The 17746-nt window shown below is 39.6% G+C and overlaps 5 protein-coding genes across 6 annotated transcripts; 2 read left to right on the top strand and 3 right to left on the bottom strand.

Annotated features, from left to right (window-relative positions):
- Positions 1–723: 723 nt before the first annotated feature.
- Positions 724–8016, bottom strand: RB195_000684 (uncharacterized protein; the record flags this gene model as incomplete). The annotated part of the gene is made up of 9 exons (XM_064197155.1): positions 724–878; positions 941–1074; positions 2210–2331; positions 3362–3462; positions 3943–4054; positions 4982–5074; positions 5181–5321; positions 5708–5784; positions 7884–8016. 9 exons carry the CDS (start codon positions 8014–8016, stop codon positions 724–726), a joined length of 1068 nt encoding a protein of 355 aa, XP_064053036.1.
- A 236-nt stretch (positions 8017–8252) lies between these two features.
- Positions 8253–10518, top strand: RB195_000682 (uncharacterized protein; the record flags this gene model as incomplete). Its single annotated transcript, XM_064197153.1, has 2 exons — positions 8253–8293; positions 10458–10518. 2 exons carry the CDS (start codon positions 8253–8255, stop codon positions 10516–10518), a joined length of 102 nt encoding a protein of 33 aa, XP_064053034.1.
- On the top strand, positions 9163–9531 carry RB195_000683 (uncharacterized protein; the record flags this gene model as incomplete). The annotated part of the gene is made up of 1 exon (XM_064197154.1): positions 9163–9531. One exon carries the CDS (start codon positions 9163–9165, stop codon positions 9529–9531), a length of 369 nt encoding a protein of 122 aa, XP_064053035.1.
- Positions 10487–17284, bottom strand: RB195_000680 (uncharacterized protein; the record flags this gene model as incomplete). 2 transcript variants are annotated; one of them, XM_064197150.1, is made up of 5 exons in its annotated part: positions 10487–10647; positions 13303–13416; positions 13623–13688; positions 16996–17119; positions 17174–17245. In XM_064197150.1, the coding sequence occupies 5 exons, from the start codon at positions 17243–17245 to the stop codon at positions 10487–10489; spliced, it is 537 nt and encodes a 178-aa protein (XP_064053032.1). The 2 variants fall into 2 exon arrangements, with proteins under 2 accessions (XP_064053032.1, XP_064053031.1); XM_064197151.1 differs by lacking the exons at positions 10487–10647; positions 13303–13416; positions 13623–13688 and adding an exon at positions 16340–16590 and having other exon boundaries at positions 17174–17284.
- RB195_000681 (uncharacterized protein) lies at positions 12100–13378 on the bottom strand (the record flags this gene model as incomplete). Its single annotated transcript, XM_064197152.1, has 2 exons — positions 12100–12158; positions 13303–13378. 2 exons carry the CDS (start codon positions 13376–13378, stop codon positions 12100–12102), a joined length of 135 nt encoding a protein of 44 aa, XP_064053033.1.
- Positions 17285–17746: the final 462 nt, after the last annotated feature.

The following is a 17746-nucleotide window of genomic DNA, read 5'->3' as shown; positions in this document are numbered from 1 at the left end:
AATGTTATATCGTTCAGCGACCTTTTAAGAGCTGGACCATGCCTCATCGATTATTTGGTGGACATTACCTCACTTCTTACTTCACTCATTAGATAAGGCTGATCATGTTTGGTGCAGATTGAAAAGCCATTGAACATCTTTTTATTTATTCAAAGAACTATACCGGTTTAAGATTACAACACTCTCATCACATTAAATGAAATTTCTTCAAAAATTTACAATAATTCAGAAGAAAAAAAAACTAAACAGATAGGGGCTGTATCTAGACGGGTCAAAATAGTATGAAGTGCTGCGCTCGAAGCATTGCGGCGGAACGCAGCGGTTAGGATCGCGCGGGGACCCTTGCTGGGATCACTTACCGCTGCAGTTCGCGATGATCTTATAGTTGGGTCAATACGACATGAAGAACGGCACAGTGGAGATAACGGTTGAAATCGTGGTGGGACCCTGCAGGGATGGGAGGCGCTAGGATGGGTCCCCACTCGATCCTAACCGCTACGCTACGCCGCACCGCACCGACCGCAGCCACTTACGCAACTGCACCGTGCTTCGTGTCGTTGTGACTCGACCATATCATCACTCAGTGTTCTTAGGGGTAGTGATGAAAAGATTTTGTTGAGCGGAGTTGTAAATTTACACTGAAGCCTTGCAAAAAACCTTTAATACTGTACAAAAGACGGCGTAAGTGTTCCAAATTTGTGAAAGCGTGTCCCTTCATTTGGTTCAATTATTGTTTTCGTAGTAAAAACTAATGCTCCTTTCGTTCCCCACTGGTATACCGGCTTCTCCCGTCACATTTCCAGCCGATGAATACCATGATCCGAATGGATTCGCATCTCCATGAGGGTCCATGTGCTCCATATTGTGAGGTGGATCATCTAGAACCCATAATGGTGTACTTTTCTTTTAATTTAAAGAAATTATGAAAAAATATTCGTACCGGCGCTTTGCCATTTTCTTTCATTGCTTTGACCGTATTGATTGAATAAGAGGCTGATGTTGTTGGAAAATTCAGGCATCGCCAATATGTACCATAGTGGTTGTAGAACGGCAACAATTGTATAGCAAGGTATCCTGGAACGGTGGCGTTTGTACTAATTTTCAAGATCTCTTAAAATGGTAGTTGTAATAGAAAATAAAAATAATAGTTTCTGGTTGTTCGGATTAGGATAGCTAGAAAATTCTTTCCTACCCCGCAAAAACACTCGGTTCAATTTTTCCATCCATGAAGACACGCAGTCAATCGTCCCAAGACTGCTTTTTTTAAGAGAACTAAGCAGAAGAACTCGAAATGATTTTTTTTTCTAAAAAATCATAGTTTCCGGATCTATTCCCGCGCAGAAAAGGCTGCTAAATTATGGTCGATTGATGCAACGTTGTTCTAGAACTTCCGGAAAACCGCACCAATCGCAATGTGATCCACAATTCCGTTTATACTCCTGAACTATACCCTTACACTTTCCATAGTTATTCCTGGAGAGATCACCGATTCCAGTTTCATGATACAATCCTTTTAGAATAAGAAAAATTGCATTCCTTACAAAGTGAGATAACAACATTCTGGCCAATCCAATGTATGGATGTAATTTTATGGTTTCTCTAACACTAATCACAACAAAAACATTAATAGTGCGAAGAAAGTGAAAGCATTAGAACTGAGAATAGTTGGATTTCTTTCTGGATTATGTTTCAATGGATTTTTACTGATCAAATATGAATGTGTTCAATGACTGTAGAAGGAACTAAACTTTGAACTTCAAAGTTCTTTAAAGGCAGCATAGCACAAATCTGAGGTGGTGCGGATTTCAGGTGGAGTATCCGTATACGGGGTCGTAGATTATGGAGACGGGGGTCGTTCCGCTCATCTCTCCCTGCATCACTGCAAACAGCCGCCTCCAGAATGCTGTTTTCTACGACGCCATCTATTGCAACGCTCCACCTCTTGCGCCGCCTCCGCCCTGCGATTCGTCGAAAATCAATGCGGACTGCCCCGATAGACAGTAAGGGACGGCACTCGTGCAGGGGCGGCGCGCTGCAACAGAAGGCATCGTACGAAACAGCATTCGGGGGCCGGCTGTTTGCAGTGATTCAGGGAGAGATGAGCGGAACCACCCCGGTCTCCATAATCTACGACCTCGTATACGGACGCTCCACCTGAAATCCGTACCACCCCAGATTCGTGGTATGCTGCCTTTAACACATAACCAACCTTATGACGAAGTCTTTAGCATCATCCAACTGTCCAATTCCCGGACCTTCATAAATGATAAGTAGTGGGATATGTACAGAAATCCCCATGAGAAAACATCGCAGGAAACAAGCGACATAGAGCTGAAAACAGAGTAATTACATCCTGCGTTTATAGTCGGCTCAAAACGAGCTGAAGCCTGATGTAAATCCGTAAGCGGCTACGCTCGAGGCAACGCTGTAGAGCTGGTGGCTGCGATCTGTGCGGGACCTTTGTCTGGTGCAGATATGGTCCCATCCCGATTGCAACCGCTTGCTCAACAACGCTGCTTCGGGCGCACCGATTTACGCAGTTGACTTGATTGATTAGTTCATTAGTGCATTGGTTGATTAGTTCCTTGTTGCATGCGTTTTTAACACCATTACACCTCGATCGACTCGACGTCTAATTTTATCACAACAATAGAACACAAAAATCAATAAAATATTTCAAAACGCAGAACATTACTATCCTTTGGCGAAAAAAAACGTCCCTTTCAGATATCAGGAACCATTTTGCAAACGTTTTCTATTTCTGTATGCTCTTTTGAATTTGAGAAAAAAAAAACGCTTATGAATTATTCTTCACGACAAATAGTATCGAGCAATTTGTAGCTGAAATATGCGAGAAGTCGCGAAAAAAAAAAGAAGCTGGAGATCAACTTTTTTCTTTTATTTGTCCTTTTTATTTACCATTGTTCTCGAAAAATCCTAGCTATTCTAAGGAAGAGATTGTGAAGTCAATGACTCTTCTCAGTTTCGTGGCGGTAGAGAGGTCCCAGCTTCAGGTTGTACAAAAAAAGCAGAAAAGGAGTTTATTGATCTGAACAAGGAATATACGGTCGTGTTATTACTCGAGCTACCTATGTCGATCGTTTTGTTTATGTTTATGTTGCTGTTTATATTTATTTGTTTACGTTGCTTCCCATTCAAGCTCATAGGTACTTCTCTGCATGTACGAAAGTGTATCTCGTCAAATCAAAACGTTAAGTATGGAATCACGAAGACAAATCATAGGACCATTTTTGTCCTTAAAAAATACTATAATAAAATAAGAAGCAGGAAAAATAGGAAGATGGGGGAAAGTAAGCATCGTAGTTCCCTTTTTACCTCAATGGAGTGCGTGAACGCTCACCTGCTTTGAATGTTCGGACTCTTCTGACCAATTATACGACCAACTCTGTTTTAGACGTCGAATTCCGAAAATAATTAGAGAAAATGTGATGCAGCCCATACCTAAACGTTCATTGATAGAGAACAAATATTTTTGCGATGGCTAAAAACGATAATTTCCGATTCCAGGAGTATCATCCTATATAATACCGGACTTAGTCTGTCTCACGTCTGTATTTGTGTGTACGTATATGAGAAAAATTCGAGAAAGCAGAGAGACGGGTACAACGGCGCTAGAAAAGTAAAGTGAAGTGAAACGGGTCCCATGACGTCGGATTGGCCGCCAGTGACAGAAATCAATAAGATGAGACTGAGACTAGTGGGAATAAATGTTAAAATCTCCTAAAAATATTTATTACGGAGAAACTAGGAATTTGAAGGGAAATCAGACTGTGTCGGATGAAGAATTCGAAATTAATTCAAAACTTAAATTCATTTCGAATTATTGGTCACTGAGTATGAAGGTGAACGGGGAAGATTCCATGATTCTTAACATTTGATTTATGTAATCAAAAAGATCATAGGTAAATATCAAGAACGAACCTATAATAGGCAGATACTGTAAAGCCATGACATGATTTTCGTAATATTCCTCTCCGGTAACGCTATTGATGCGACAGAACGAGGAAATAACCATCGAGTCGTTACGGAGCGACTGAAAATCACGGCGTAAAAATTTTAGCTTGGAATAAATTCTCTATCTAGAAAACCACTAATTAAAGGCATCATCCCACGAATCTGAGGTGGTAGGGATTTCAGGTGGAGTATTCGTATACGGGATAGTAGATTATTGAGAGGGGGATGATTCCATCCATTTCTTCCAAATTGCCGTAGAAAAACGGTCCGGAAGATGTGGCGGCGCACAAGGCTGGCGCGCTCCAATCGAACTGCTTGTAGAAAATAGTGCGTCAGAACGCCCGAAGCCGTATCTTCCGAGCCGTTTTTTTTTAACCGCAATTAGGAAGAAATGGACGGAATCGTCCCCCTCTCCATAGTCTCCCATCCCGTACACGAATGCTCCACTTGAAATCCGTACCACCTCAGATTCGTGGAGTGATGCCTTTAAGTGACCTGAACATTATTTCTTAGCGTTTTATAAATCATTGTTGTGAAACGAAAAGCATTTTCGTCAACGATCCACTATTTTAAGTCTTTGTAACATTAATGCTACGGATTTCAAGTATGAAGTTTTTTTTTTTAAGTTCAAACGTTAACGTTAAAGTCTCTGTAACAGTGAGACCTAAGAGAAGTTATCAAGCGCATTCATTTTACTTGGAAAATCTCAAATCCGTAATTTTTTTTAAATATACGTATGCCCTGTTTGTTAGGATCAAAACAATCCAGCATTGGCGCAGTTAGAGCTAGGCTACTTCGTGGCTAACCGGATAACCTAAAATAAATCTTCTGTAGTAGTATTTAAAAAAGTATGTGAAGAAAGAAAGAAAGAAAGAAAGAAGAAAAAGAAAGTTAGAAAGAAAGTTCTGTAGTATCTAAGGAAATAAATATGTCCTTATTTATTTTTATTTGCTTATTTTCGGCACTGTAAATGTTAGCTTCGAATCAAGGATTTGACGAAAATTACCTCAATCGATAAGGCAAACGCAGGTGCGATAAGAGCACAACTCGGCACTGCAAGAAGGATCACCAGAATCCAGTTCAAGTAAGTACGTGATACCTTTAAAAAAACTATATTGTTCTTGACCATTGGTGCAAGGATTACGTGTGAGGGAAATTCTGAATCTTTTCGAGTAGAGTTCTACAGAAACAGATGTTGTCCTCACCCTCGCATAAACGACCGGAATAACCATGAAGACTAATCGATCGAAACAGAACATTAGAAGTAACAATAAATGATAGACGTCAAAAAATAACCAAGCGGATACGTGAAACGCTCGTTGAAGGCATTTGCTCGGCTTTTGCATCTGTAGAGGAGAACAATCGCAATCAATATTATTTTTCCATCAAAATTTTTCGGTCATTCTTGCGTAAGTTTCAATTCAGCTCTATTTTTCCATTTATTTATTATATTTGTTTCATATGTCATTATTATATGTTATTATTTATATTATAATACTATTTATTATATTTATTTCATATATTATTGTATGTTATTATTTATATTTTTTACTTATTATATTTGTTTCATACATTACTATTATATGTTTTTATAATTATATTACTATTTATTGTATTTATCTCATATATTATTATATGTTATTACTTATATTATATTATTATTCATTATATTTATCTCATACTTATATCCATTTTGATCTAGTTTTATTTGAAGTGAATGATATGAAAGTACTTCTCCTGTTTTCCCATAAATGGTCAACACGACACCAAAGAATCCAGCGTAAACGGTCGCTAATCCTGCGAGAAGATCTGAAATGTTCTTTTTTAAAGCTGATAATTGAAAGAGATTTTTTTCGTTAACAGCAAAAAAAAAAAGAAATAGTTGAGCAGTTTCAGCTCTGGTGTGGTCATAATCCTTTTGAAATCTCTTTTATCATTTTCCGCTTCGTTAGAGCTGATTCCGTTGATTTATAAGGGATTTTCCATGTGCCTGAGGAGAGCTGATTACCTTGCAAAATATAGTATGTGTTTGTGTGATAAACATGTCTGTAGGCATAGTGAAGTGAAACTAAACGAGGGATCAGTTGAGATTAATAATTGAAAACAAGTTTTTTTCTACGTCCACTCTTATATGAGAGAAACTTTAAAAAACGCAACCGATCAAGAACGAGGGGAATTCAGTGTTTTCTTTAGAAAGCCTAGACTGTTAAATTATAATTTGAGTTGCTTCAAGATTTAAAGTTCTGCTTGTGCTAGTGGATTGTCCACAAAAGATTCCATTCTATCTGCCTACACTAAGTTGGTCTACAGAACGAGTCTACAGACGTGATGGTTGTGGAGGTACCACCAGCGAATCTCAAATGTCAGCTGCTATGTAATCGTACGCATGACTGACCCTGCACAGCTCCCATCTGCGTGGTTTGTCTACATGGCACAGATAGGGATTGCATGGTATCAGGAGTGGTACATCGTATCATATCCAGGTCGTGTAGTGACGATTATGCAGGGGAAACCGGACGCCTTTGGCTCGAGGAGCTCCTAGATGGATTCGCAAAATCTAAACTCCACCCGATTCGGAGCGTATCATAGAAAGTGTAATCAAAACACCGAGATAGAGGTAAAAGTTACAATACCATCTTTCGATTCCGAGATCATAACGCGGATAACTCTGAGGGCTTTTTGAATTACCGCCAGAAGTCCAAAAATGAACAGGAAGGATGAGTGCATTGCGATCCCTGTATCAAGATCTGTGCAGGTTTTCATCTACGGGCCTTGCTGTCAGGTCCCCAATAAAAAAACCCTTGTGATTCATAATTGTGGAACGTGGTGGTCTGATACGTTACCATACTCAAAATATGTGGTAAGCACTAGCCGATGTGTTGTTCATTGAGTTACGATTATTTGTTGCTTTCTTCAGGTGATGAGGTCCTTGAGAAGATAAATTACTGATAGCTTTGATTTTTCCAGCTTCTGACGAAGGCAATGACGCCGAAACGTTAGCTGTTAATAAAGATCGTTACCAATCATGGCCACAGCTGAAGCAAATCAATATGAAAGCTCTAATTATGTTGTTTATCATTGCCGACAAGGTTGTCAGCACATGGTAGTCTAGTAGTCAGTAGTGGCGATTCGGAACCGAACTCAACGAATCGTTCGATTTGACTCGGAACCTTGATACAACCATAACATGAGTCTCGAAAACCACAGAAAAAAAAACAGACCAAGATTCGTTGGTTCAAAAACTATAGTAAGACAACTGAAAATGTGCATTGGTGTGGTCACCATGAGGCTTTATTTCGACGATATCGATGTCTTGCCTACTGAAGCAAGAACTTTTATTGGGACCGGAGAAGAAGAAAGAATTGAAATCCTCCGATAGAAATTTTCCATTCTGAAATTTGGGTTCAAATGCTAGAGACAAAGGGAATTATGTGGGAGCAAAGTTTTTGCAAAAAAATGTTTGATTTCATAGAAATACAGTTGGGAAGAGAATCAAAACTGAGTTATTAGGTTCCACCTTGCAATACAGAATTTGCAAGGTGGAACCTAATAACTCAGTTTCGATCCCACGAGAAACACAAGGGGTAAGTCATCAGGGAACGGAATGAGACTGTCTAAATTGTTGTTAAAGTTGCTCTTTTCCTAAAAGTGAGGCACAAGTGGCACTGGGGTACTGTTGGGTTAAAACGGCATGAAGCTCCGCACAATTGCGTAAGCGGCTGCACTCGAATCGGTGCGATAAATTTAGCGGTTGTGATCGAGGTGGGACCATCGCAAACTGCTGCGAAGAATGACTCTAGCAAAGGTCCCCACCTCGATCCTGACCGTTACCCTTCACCGGATCGCTTCGAGCGCAACCGCCTACATAGCTGACATAGTGCATGCGCTGCAATATTTTAGTAACTAACCACTGACGGCGAACCATAGCGTAAAACGAAATGCACCATTGCATTTTCTCATTACCACCAGAATCAAGGCACTAGAAGCACACATTGCGAAGCCGAGCAGTGGTAGCAATTCGTAAAGCAGATCCTCGGGCATCGGCTGCAACAAGTGAGTCGTAGGATAAGCGGACTTAGAACTAATCATTCTAGTTTGAGTTCGTCTGCTTACAAATCTGTTAAATTTCGGGAATCGCGTAAGCTTTACCTGCGACTCTATGGTTCATTATGTAAAAAGAAGATGAAGACGGATGCACAAAACCCAAACCTAAACATGAACCGGTTAAAGCACCTTAATTTTAGAGAATGATCTAAAAATTTCAAAAAAAAGAACAAATGGCCTGGCAAAATCTCACATTGAATGGTGAAGTTGAGGAGTACCGCTGGATGTAAGGGGGCAGTACAAAATAACACGTGATTCGCCTCCAGATTTCATGCGGATTACGCGTCGTGAGGCGGATGGATAAGCAATATCTGTATTAACATATTTTAATCAAACTGAGTGTCTCAACTGATAAGTGGCGACAAAACAAATTACGAGGTTTGCTATACATGAACAAAATCATCCTATGAAGGAACGTTTTTGTATAATCGGAGATTAGAACACAATATGCAAAATAGAAGAAAAATTTAACGCTAAAAAAACGGCGACATTCTTTTTGTTTCCTCATAGTTACGTTTTCACCCAATAAGCTATCAATTGGATTTTTGTGCTTCTGAACAGGACATTAACTCAATCCAGCACATATCACTTTATACAACTAGAGAATCTCATGAAAAAAGACATGGCAATCCGAAACGGATGTATTAGAAAGGAATCAGCGATATTTTTATCCTAAGGATAAGAAAAAAAACGAAATCCTGAAACAACATCTCCTGATGGTCACGTTTTCAAGTTGAAGGAGGAAACTTAGCTCCAAAAACTAAGAGGTTTGTGGAAAGCGCGTGTTTATATATTTTTAAAAATAAGAATCTGTCGAAGAAGAATGTATACGTTGGAGAGATTCTAAACCTTACCTTCCTTGGATCACAGTCATTAGAGGGATGCTGTTAGTTGCACCTCTTCAGCTATAAGACAGGGGATAAAAACAACAGGAGACCTACCATCCCTGTGCTGATCAATTTAGGAGAAAGAATCCTTATCTTTACTCCTCCAAAACTGACTCGTACGTTTTCTACGAGAATGTATTTTTGAAAGCTCCAGAAACTTCAAGTCTTGGTCGATTCATGATGTATCACCTGGCAGATGTGGAACTTTCTCGAAGCGTCTTCGCAAAAGGTACACATAGCTGGGTACCTTGCTTTAACTTTAAGCACCATGTTAATTTTACAAGAGCAGCTTCAAGCCATCATCCTCTGCGAATGGCCACCACAGGAGTCCACTACACCATGGAGGAAGGGGACAACTACCATTAGGACTGTTCATCGCTGTTGTGCTCGCTTCGCAAGAGGCAACGCGATCTCTGAAAACAAACCCCGATTGGAACGCCCACGTCCCGACACTGCGGAAGACTTCGTCGTTCTCGACATTTTCAGAGAGGATCCAGAGGGTAACATTTATAGTCCTGGGATGAGACTCTGCTGTAGCCAACCACCAATGCTCAGCCGCCTTTAGGGAACAGTGCCGATTCGATGGGTCCCTCATACCTGCGGAACCTGCAGAGCCCGAAAAAGATCATCAGTCACTTAACCAGGAGGGTGCGCTCGAAGCGCTCGAAAAGGAGCCGGTGACTAATATGCGATTGCGGGACCATCGTCAGCTCTGCTCTCGCCGAAGAGATGAAGGAACTAGCGAGAATCCACCGCCCATCGCTGGATCCTCCTCGACGATTCCAGCGCTGCCGTTTACGCAACAGCATCATGTTCAGGTCATTTTGAAGCGATTTCACACAAAAACCTGTTGAAGTACGTACTCGTAAGGGAGGGATCGCGGACGGAGAGGTCTGCCAAGAGGTAGGTAGGTATCCGTGCAAATCACATCTATTCATAAGACCCCTAAAGGAGTTATGCGATCTGCGCAGATTTCTTTTTTAAATTTTTTTTGAGTGGAAGAAAATAGTAGTATAATCATCAAAACTGATATTTGCAAGTGCTTGTTACAATAATTGGAATGTTTTCAGTACAAAATATTTTCAGATCTTTTTATTTTCAGTTTTGTTTTCAGTACACCGAAAGTTTATATGCTCTGTTTGCGTTATTTGTTTCATTCATTCACTGTTTTGTTCTTGTAAGATATAACGTAATATAAAATACATCTCTAAAAAAAAGTGGAATTGTTCTTGTTTCAGATTATTATTTATTTATTTATTTTCAGAAGCTCAAACTTGAGGTTAAGAATGCCCCTCTCTTAGCTTTAGATCCTGGTGCTCTTCTTCGCCACATAAACACACCAAAAACGTCTATACTGAAATATGCAACTGTGATAATGTAGCTGATTTCTCAACGCGGTCATCAATGCGTTTTTGATGCGGCTTCTTTTAATGCTCAATATAAAAATCATCACGTGTAAAACTTTCAATAAATGCACTTACGATGTTAAAGCGTTAAGGCAAATGGCCTCGATGAGGTTCCTATTGAAGAGCTGCTTCGTATTCACGAATAGGCACACCGTGGGCACGTAGCTTCTGCATATTCATAAGATATGTGCTTGCGCTACGCTCGTCGTCACAGTACCCCAACTTCGCAAATTTGCTGCTTCCTACCCACATGCTCTTCTCGATGAACTTCCACACTGAAGTGAGCGAATTTTTGTTCCACGATATTTTATTCCACGATAAACGAACGTTCCCAGCAAAGACTCGTTCTATAAACTGTGGGTCACGTGTAGAACATTTCCGCATGACCAGAGTTATTTCAGAGTCATCGTTACCAACTTAATTCATTAACGGAATTGAGGTGACAGTTCAGCTTGACCGCAATGAGCCGATCAATATGCCCTGTCACTACCATTTCGTTTTCGATCCATATTCAATGCTATTCTGATTTTTTATCCAACTTTTCATTGCATTGATCAATCTGAAATTTTTACTGAAAAATTAGAGATTACAGGAATGATGGGTTACAGAGTGATAGGCTTTAATGACCTGAGTAATCTTGCAATTAGTCAGATGGAAGGTGAAAGTGTCAAGCAAAGCAAATGTTTGCAGACAGCAGCTTCATTTGAGTTTTGTAACCTTTTTTTAGTCTTGGAACGAATACTATTGAGTTCCGTTATGTTTTCCTCTATCTTGCTTCCATATTCTGGATTTCGGGGAGCTGCAGCAGTTTACTACAGTATGAGTGTAAGTTTAAAATGTTCATTGTGAAAAATTTGTCTTTTGGACACTGGACTTCCAACTGTTTTGCCCTTCGAGAAAATTTTGTAGTTTGGTGGTGTCTCCATTGTTTCTAAAAACTCTTTGTCTCTTTTTTTCAACTGCTTTTCGATTCGGAGGGCCACAGTTTGAGTAAGTTCCTGCGGATCTGCGGATCTTCTAGAGCGCTGAACGCTCCAGATTTTAAAAAGGCTATATATGCTCGTCCAAGCGCAAAATCAACACCATAAAGAGTAATATTTGAAAAAAAATCTCTCATATAGCGGGTCTGGGCACAAATACAGGAACAGGAACAGAAACAATAGTACGATCGGTTTTGCAGAGTTGAAGGTAAGGGTGTGATCTCGTCTTGCTAAATATAAGTTATAGGTCCATTTGTCAGTAAAAGAATGATACTGCTACTATCCGGAACTGTAAATAACCCCAAACCCATCGGAAATGGCGTAGTTTTCCTTCTCTATTACTAAATTCCTTTGTGGTAACATTGATATGGACTTCTGAGGGATATGACTATTTTCTGAAGCATCACTGAGAAATTTTGTCGAAAGAAATAATTTTGTTGAAAGAAATAATTGTGCTTCTCGCAACAATCTGTACATTCATCATGACTATTCTTATTTCCCAAGTTCAGCATGGCTTGAATCCTGACACTCTAGAAATGGTGCACTATTAATCAGGACAAAGATTAATATTGATCTTTATTCTGGCTTACGTTTCGGCATCGTCACCTTTTTCAGAGTCCAAGAAAATGAAAGACATTTTGAGACACATTCTTATTTCGTTCAACTACATATGTCACCAGAACTTACCGTAATTTTCAGTAAGAACTATTTCAAAACATATCGAGTTGTCCAGTCTAAAATGATCTTTCATATTCCATTCGATAGCTGTGCTAAGCACATCGAGAAGTAGTAGCTGTCAAACATTACTTGAAGCTTAAGACTAAATTAAGCTCTAAAAAAGGCTGAGCTTTTAAGATTATGTTTTAAAAGCTCGAAGTAAAAAAAGTCGGGCTCTAAAAAATCCAAACCATAAGTAGGATTTTATTGATAGTTTCCTAATCTCTGCTAATATTAGTCGAATGTAAAGCAGTACATCGGCGAAGTGTCTATTGAGCGCTGCACCGTGCCACTATGCTCTGCATAATGGGACCGTGGTGACTGATAATGGGACTGTGGTGACTGATGCAATTGTACCCGGATGACGGATGATTTGCATGAATTCTATTTCTAATACCAAATTTATTTATCGGTTACTTTGCTATTTTATTGTTTTATTATTTTTTTATTACTGTATTATTTTATTGATGTATCATTTTTGCATTTTTATCTTCACAAATATTTTTCTTATTTATATTACTATTATATATCATGATTATTTTATTATTATTTACTTTTATTTTTATTTTCTCACAGAAAACACCTGCATTTACCAAAATAATGAAGAATAACAAAAATAAGTAATAATAAAAATGCAAAAAATGCAAAATTTCTGTTTTCTTCTCTTTTTTTTAATGGAATTAATGTCAAAAAAAACCTGCATTCCTAGAGGAAACCACGTTTTTTGCCAAGTCAACCTATATTTTTACTCAATAAAGAGGTTTTACTAACTATATAAAACGAATAAATGACCTCGGGAGGATTAAGTAACTTGACAACGCTCATTCATTCATTCATTCATTCATTCAGCATTCAAACGGTATTTCACTCCCGTTATCGGAAGTCTCCTAAACAGACTGCAGCATTTCAACATTTATTTTTATTCCTGCATCATAAAAATGTGGGAAAGTATCATATGAACGGCTAATTTTCTGTGAGAACGTTTGAAGAATTTTGTGCCTCTTTTTAACGGGCTCCTATGCCTAATTCGTTGATCGTATGCATTTTTTCTTTTAAGAAAAAAAAAAACTCCTGTATTTTATAATGCAACGTTTTCTTTTTCGTTTATTCTACTCAAACATCGTTCTGATTCTCTTTTCTCGATTCCCCCCATGCCACTGAGGTGCGATTGTTTGGGTTGGGTTGCACCTGACTAAACACTTGAACTCTTCAACCCGCCAATCACCCACCAACATCGACTTCGGCCGTCGCCGCTGCCGTCTACAGTACCCCACATCAAAGACAGTCGCTTCGTTACGTCAGCAATCATTTGGCTCCTCGCTTTTGTATTCATTATATGATTCTGGCCTTGAACAAAAAAAATCAAAGATACAACATTCAAACGCTGACTATTGCAAAGCGCAATGTTCTATCGCCGGAATTTTTTTTTGCGATTACGGTTCGCGACCTCGAGTCTTGAGGGTATTTTATCTTTTTTTCTGGTAGATCAATATGCTCAAGATTCGAAAAAGCTGCCGGACGGAAGGCGCTGAGCCGCCAAATTCTATCATTACCTCCTTTCTTCTCTGCCAGATCCACTATATTCACATCCGCCTCACTCTTTATCTGAGCTGATCCAACTGCATTCATCAACTTATTTTTTTCTCGAAAACTTTTGAAGATTTTGAAGATAACAATAAGAAATAAACTATATTAAAATTGATCTAAATAATAAAGTAATGAAATTTAATTTTTTAACCGGCATTGTAAAGTTTTGTTTGATTATGAACTGCCTTCCTCAATGCCTTCCTTCCAGAAAGAGAGAGAAAGCTGCGACGAAAAAAAAATTGTTGAGCACGTTTTTGAGATTATCAAGTTCATATAAGGGTAGTTCCTCCATCTACAGTTCTGAGAACACAGAGCCACTAGAATTGTGCAATTCGCTGTAGAAAATACGTCCAGTGTGTGGAAGATCTGAACACGATGCTTTCGTTGAGATAAGGTCTTCGGTCTTCGGTTCAGTAGCTAGAGGTTACCATACTGTTAGATGAGAAGTCGAATGATATCGTAGTGAATTTCTCGTCGTATGCAACTCGATTGCAATTCCCTTTTTTTTCCTGCTCGCTGCTATTTCTTGACTCCAGAAATATTTGTTTTAAAGGCATCACCCCATGAATCTGAGGTGGTACAGATTTCAGGTGGAGTATTCGTATACGGGATTGTAGACTACGAAGAGGGGGTGATTCCGTCCACTTCTTCCTAATTGCCTAAAAAACGGCCCAGAAGATGCGGCGCGTGCGCAAGGCTGGCGCGCTCCATTCTAACTCCTCGTAGAAAATAGTGCACCAGAACGCCCGAAGTCGTAACTTCCGGGCTGTTTTTTACGGCAATTAGGAAGAAATGGACGGAATCACCTCGCTCTCCATAATCTACTATCCCTTGTACGAGTACTCCACCTGAAATACGTACCACCTCAGATTCGTGGAGTGATACCCTTAATTGAAGGCAGAGTACCATAAAATCTTCTATGTTTGGATCTCTCGTATGTGAAACATAAAGTTCAGGATGTACATTACGATTGTGAGCGTAGCCACGCTCAATTTTCCCTAATTGTCCTGAGAAATTGCATGGGAAACGGCCTTAGTTCCTTCGACGTATGTTAGAACCCACCACGCTTTTACACGCTCCGGTTCCCTCATCACCCTGTTCATTGGTTTCAAGTAATTAGGCTGCTGAAGAGACCTCACTAATTTTTGACCGCTCGCTCCTCCTATGAGTTCCAAAATACATCGTAGGAACATAGGCCAGTTTTCCCACGCTATTCAGGACTTCAGGACGAAGAACGCTATTTTTCAGATGAAATCGAACGCGATCACGCTCATACTCGTAATCGACACTCCAAAGTCTAGAAAAATTCACAAATCGATATTTTCATGATACGTTACCTTTAACTTTTATGATCTCTATATAACCCATCGTGTCACCATCTTTACAATAGCTGGATAAATCTGAATTATAGTGTTAGGAGATCTTTAGAATTATCATTTTGGTGTCTCCTTCTTTGTGTACTTTACATAAGTAAGTGTCTCTTTAGAAAACTGAAGCACAGTAAGTGCTTTTTCTTTGAGTACAGTGTGATATTCTGCTTTTACTGTATATCACAGCTTTCTGCCAACTGTTCAGCGTTTGCCTTTGCGAATTCCAGAAAAACTTCAAAATCCAAGTATTAGATGCATCGACAAGTTCTTAGGAGATACTTTCCTTACATAATATTATTTAAATCCTTTCCTGTTGTGGATTCCAATGGAGACACGAAATGAAACAAACAAAAACCATCTACTCTATCCATCTGCCAGTGCAGTAACGTTTTATTCTCGGTCTTGGCAGCAGTCAAACGACAAAAAAAAATCGTAGCTTTTAGCAGAGGAACTCAAAAAAGTGTCCAGCAGAAAGATACAATTCCAAAGATTCTTCACCTGAATTTTCATTTTGGTGATGAGCATAAAATATATTTCTCTATCACAACAAAGAAGATTTGCATGAAGCATCGTTTTGCCGTGACTTTTCTGAATACACGTATTTCAAGTCCCTAAATTATTTAGTTTGGGTACGTGATTTTGCACCGGTTTTGGAAGTAGATGTGCCACTTTGAAAGTTCACGACAAAGCATGTAAGTAACAATAGAAGTTCTATTTGCTTCGACATCAACTTCAAACTCATGAGTGATCATTTATTTCAAATTTGTTTCTTGGCAACAAAGAGCAAAAAATGTGAAGAAGACAAAAAAAAAACTACAGTAAAGGAAGAATACCTATGTACAAGTACTTATACAAATCTTTGGACCATCCCATTCCTTAAAGAATATAATGTTCCAAACACTGGATCGATGACCGGCAGCTCGTGGTGGTATGTAATAAGTCGCATCGTTGGGAACACCAGTTCGACAAAGGCTGTTTCAAACGTATGTCGTCTTCTGGTTTACCAGAAACAACTGAGCGTGATCACGCTTATGTTCGTGAATTATTGCGACTAGAAATCTCAATCGTCAATTTTTTTGAAACGCTTTGAAAATGGCTTGTTCTTTATACAGATCCAAAACGGCTCTAGTGTTCCACGTGCTATGAACTCGGACTCGAAGGATAGTATAGTAACTTCTACCCCTATTTTGGAGTTTTGATGACGTATTATATTATGTGCTCCGAGTGTGATGGAAAGTTTAGATTTTGCGAGCAGATTTAGATGCTCCTTCATCTGAATACATAGCGGTAGTCCCATTTCCCCTATGTAATCGTCATAACAAGACCTGCACATTATTCGCTAGACCCGCTTTTCGTAGATCCATATCATCAGATAGATAAGGTGGACAGAACGGTATCTTGCCGTCCACTACGTTTGATCTTCGAGAGGGATATCGTGCTTGTCGAGCAACATATTCTCCGGTTGCGTACCCATTGACTAATGCCAATTTACGAGTTAGAATTACAAACCATATTTTTTCCAGGCTACTCGATACCACTCCTGCCGCAGTCCTGTGCATGTTACCTATAACTAGTTTTTCATTCTGCTGGGTTGTGATGGAAGAGAGAGGATTGGGATATTTTGCTACTAGATTTTCTCTTAGTCCTCCACATTCCATTCAGTAAGCAAATGTGCACATTCAAAAAGCCAGCCGATTGTTCCTCGTGAACTTAATGCACGGACACTGCCCGTTCAGAAGATTGAAACACGTGTCCAATTCAGCCTGTGTCGAGCAGATGACGCAACAATCATCAATGTAGCGATAGCATAGGAGGAAGGCGTGTAAAGAGGGTCCCCGCAGGTTTTCGAGCATGGCTCGATCATGCTTTAGCAGAGCATTCGCTATAACATTTCCACAGGCCGATGTCAACGGCTCACTAAAATATTTTTGAAAGGTGATTGGACTCTAAAAAATTGTTATTTTCTCACTTTGATCACGTACTCGGGGTAATAAATCTGCATCGTCGGCCGTTGATAGTGAAGGAAAGTCCTTCCAACCAGTAGCGTTCGGATTGCTTGTGGAACATTGTGCATGTCCATTTTCGGCCGACCTCTGAACACGAATGTAGGTTCGAAATTTTCATTTCCAGTAAGTCCCATCACTCACTTGGAGTACGCAGACCTCCCTGACTAACAACCTTCCCTGAAAAAGTGGTAATAGGCTTTTCGATTCAAACATGAAAACAATCGCGAGAATGGGTGCCATATATCGTCCCATAGCTTGGCCTCTATTGTCGGCAGTATTGTTTCGACCATCTTAAAATAGGGCAATTCACGCACTCATTTATCGTCATGGTCTGCCTAATGCTGATTCAGTACATATTTAATGAAACCTGGTGCTGCTGAGCAGTTCGTGACTAACCAGCATCACGACGTCGTTTAAAACGTCCGAATATAGCGACGTAACGTCAAAGGAATCTATCACACATTCACGCTCGAACGTTGTACCGCGTTGTTTGACAAAGCTGCTAGAACCACTGAGGTGGACAGAGATATATTTGAGCAAGACTATGTTAAGCAGCCAGGAAATTCTGTCCGTGTGGCCCAATACCACTTATGATAAGTCTCACATTAAAGTCACGCGGATTATTCGAAGCGAGACCACTTTCAGAGCTTGTAAGTTTTTATTGGAGTGTATAGGACTGGATATACAGGTAAGTCATTCTTGAGAAGCGTAAAG

The sequence above is a fragment of the Necator americanus genome, chromosome IV (genome assembly GCF_031761385.1).
Source record: "Necator americanus strain Aroian chromosome IV, whole genome shotgun sequence".
In the NCBI taxonomy this organism is placed as follows: domain Eukaryota; kingdom Metazoa; phylum Nematoda; class Chromadorea; order Rhabditida; family Ancylostomatidae; genus Necator; species Necator americanus.
Note: the sequence above shows the minus strand (reverse complement) of the source record. Positions and strands in the feature narration are given on the sequence as shown.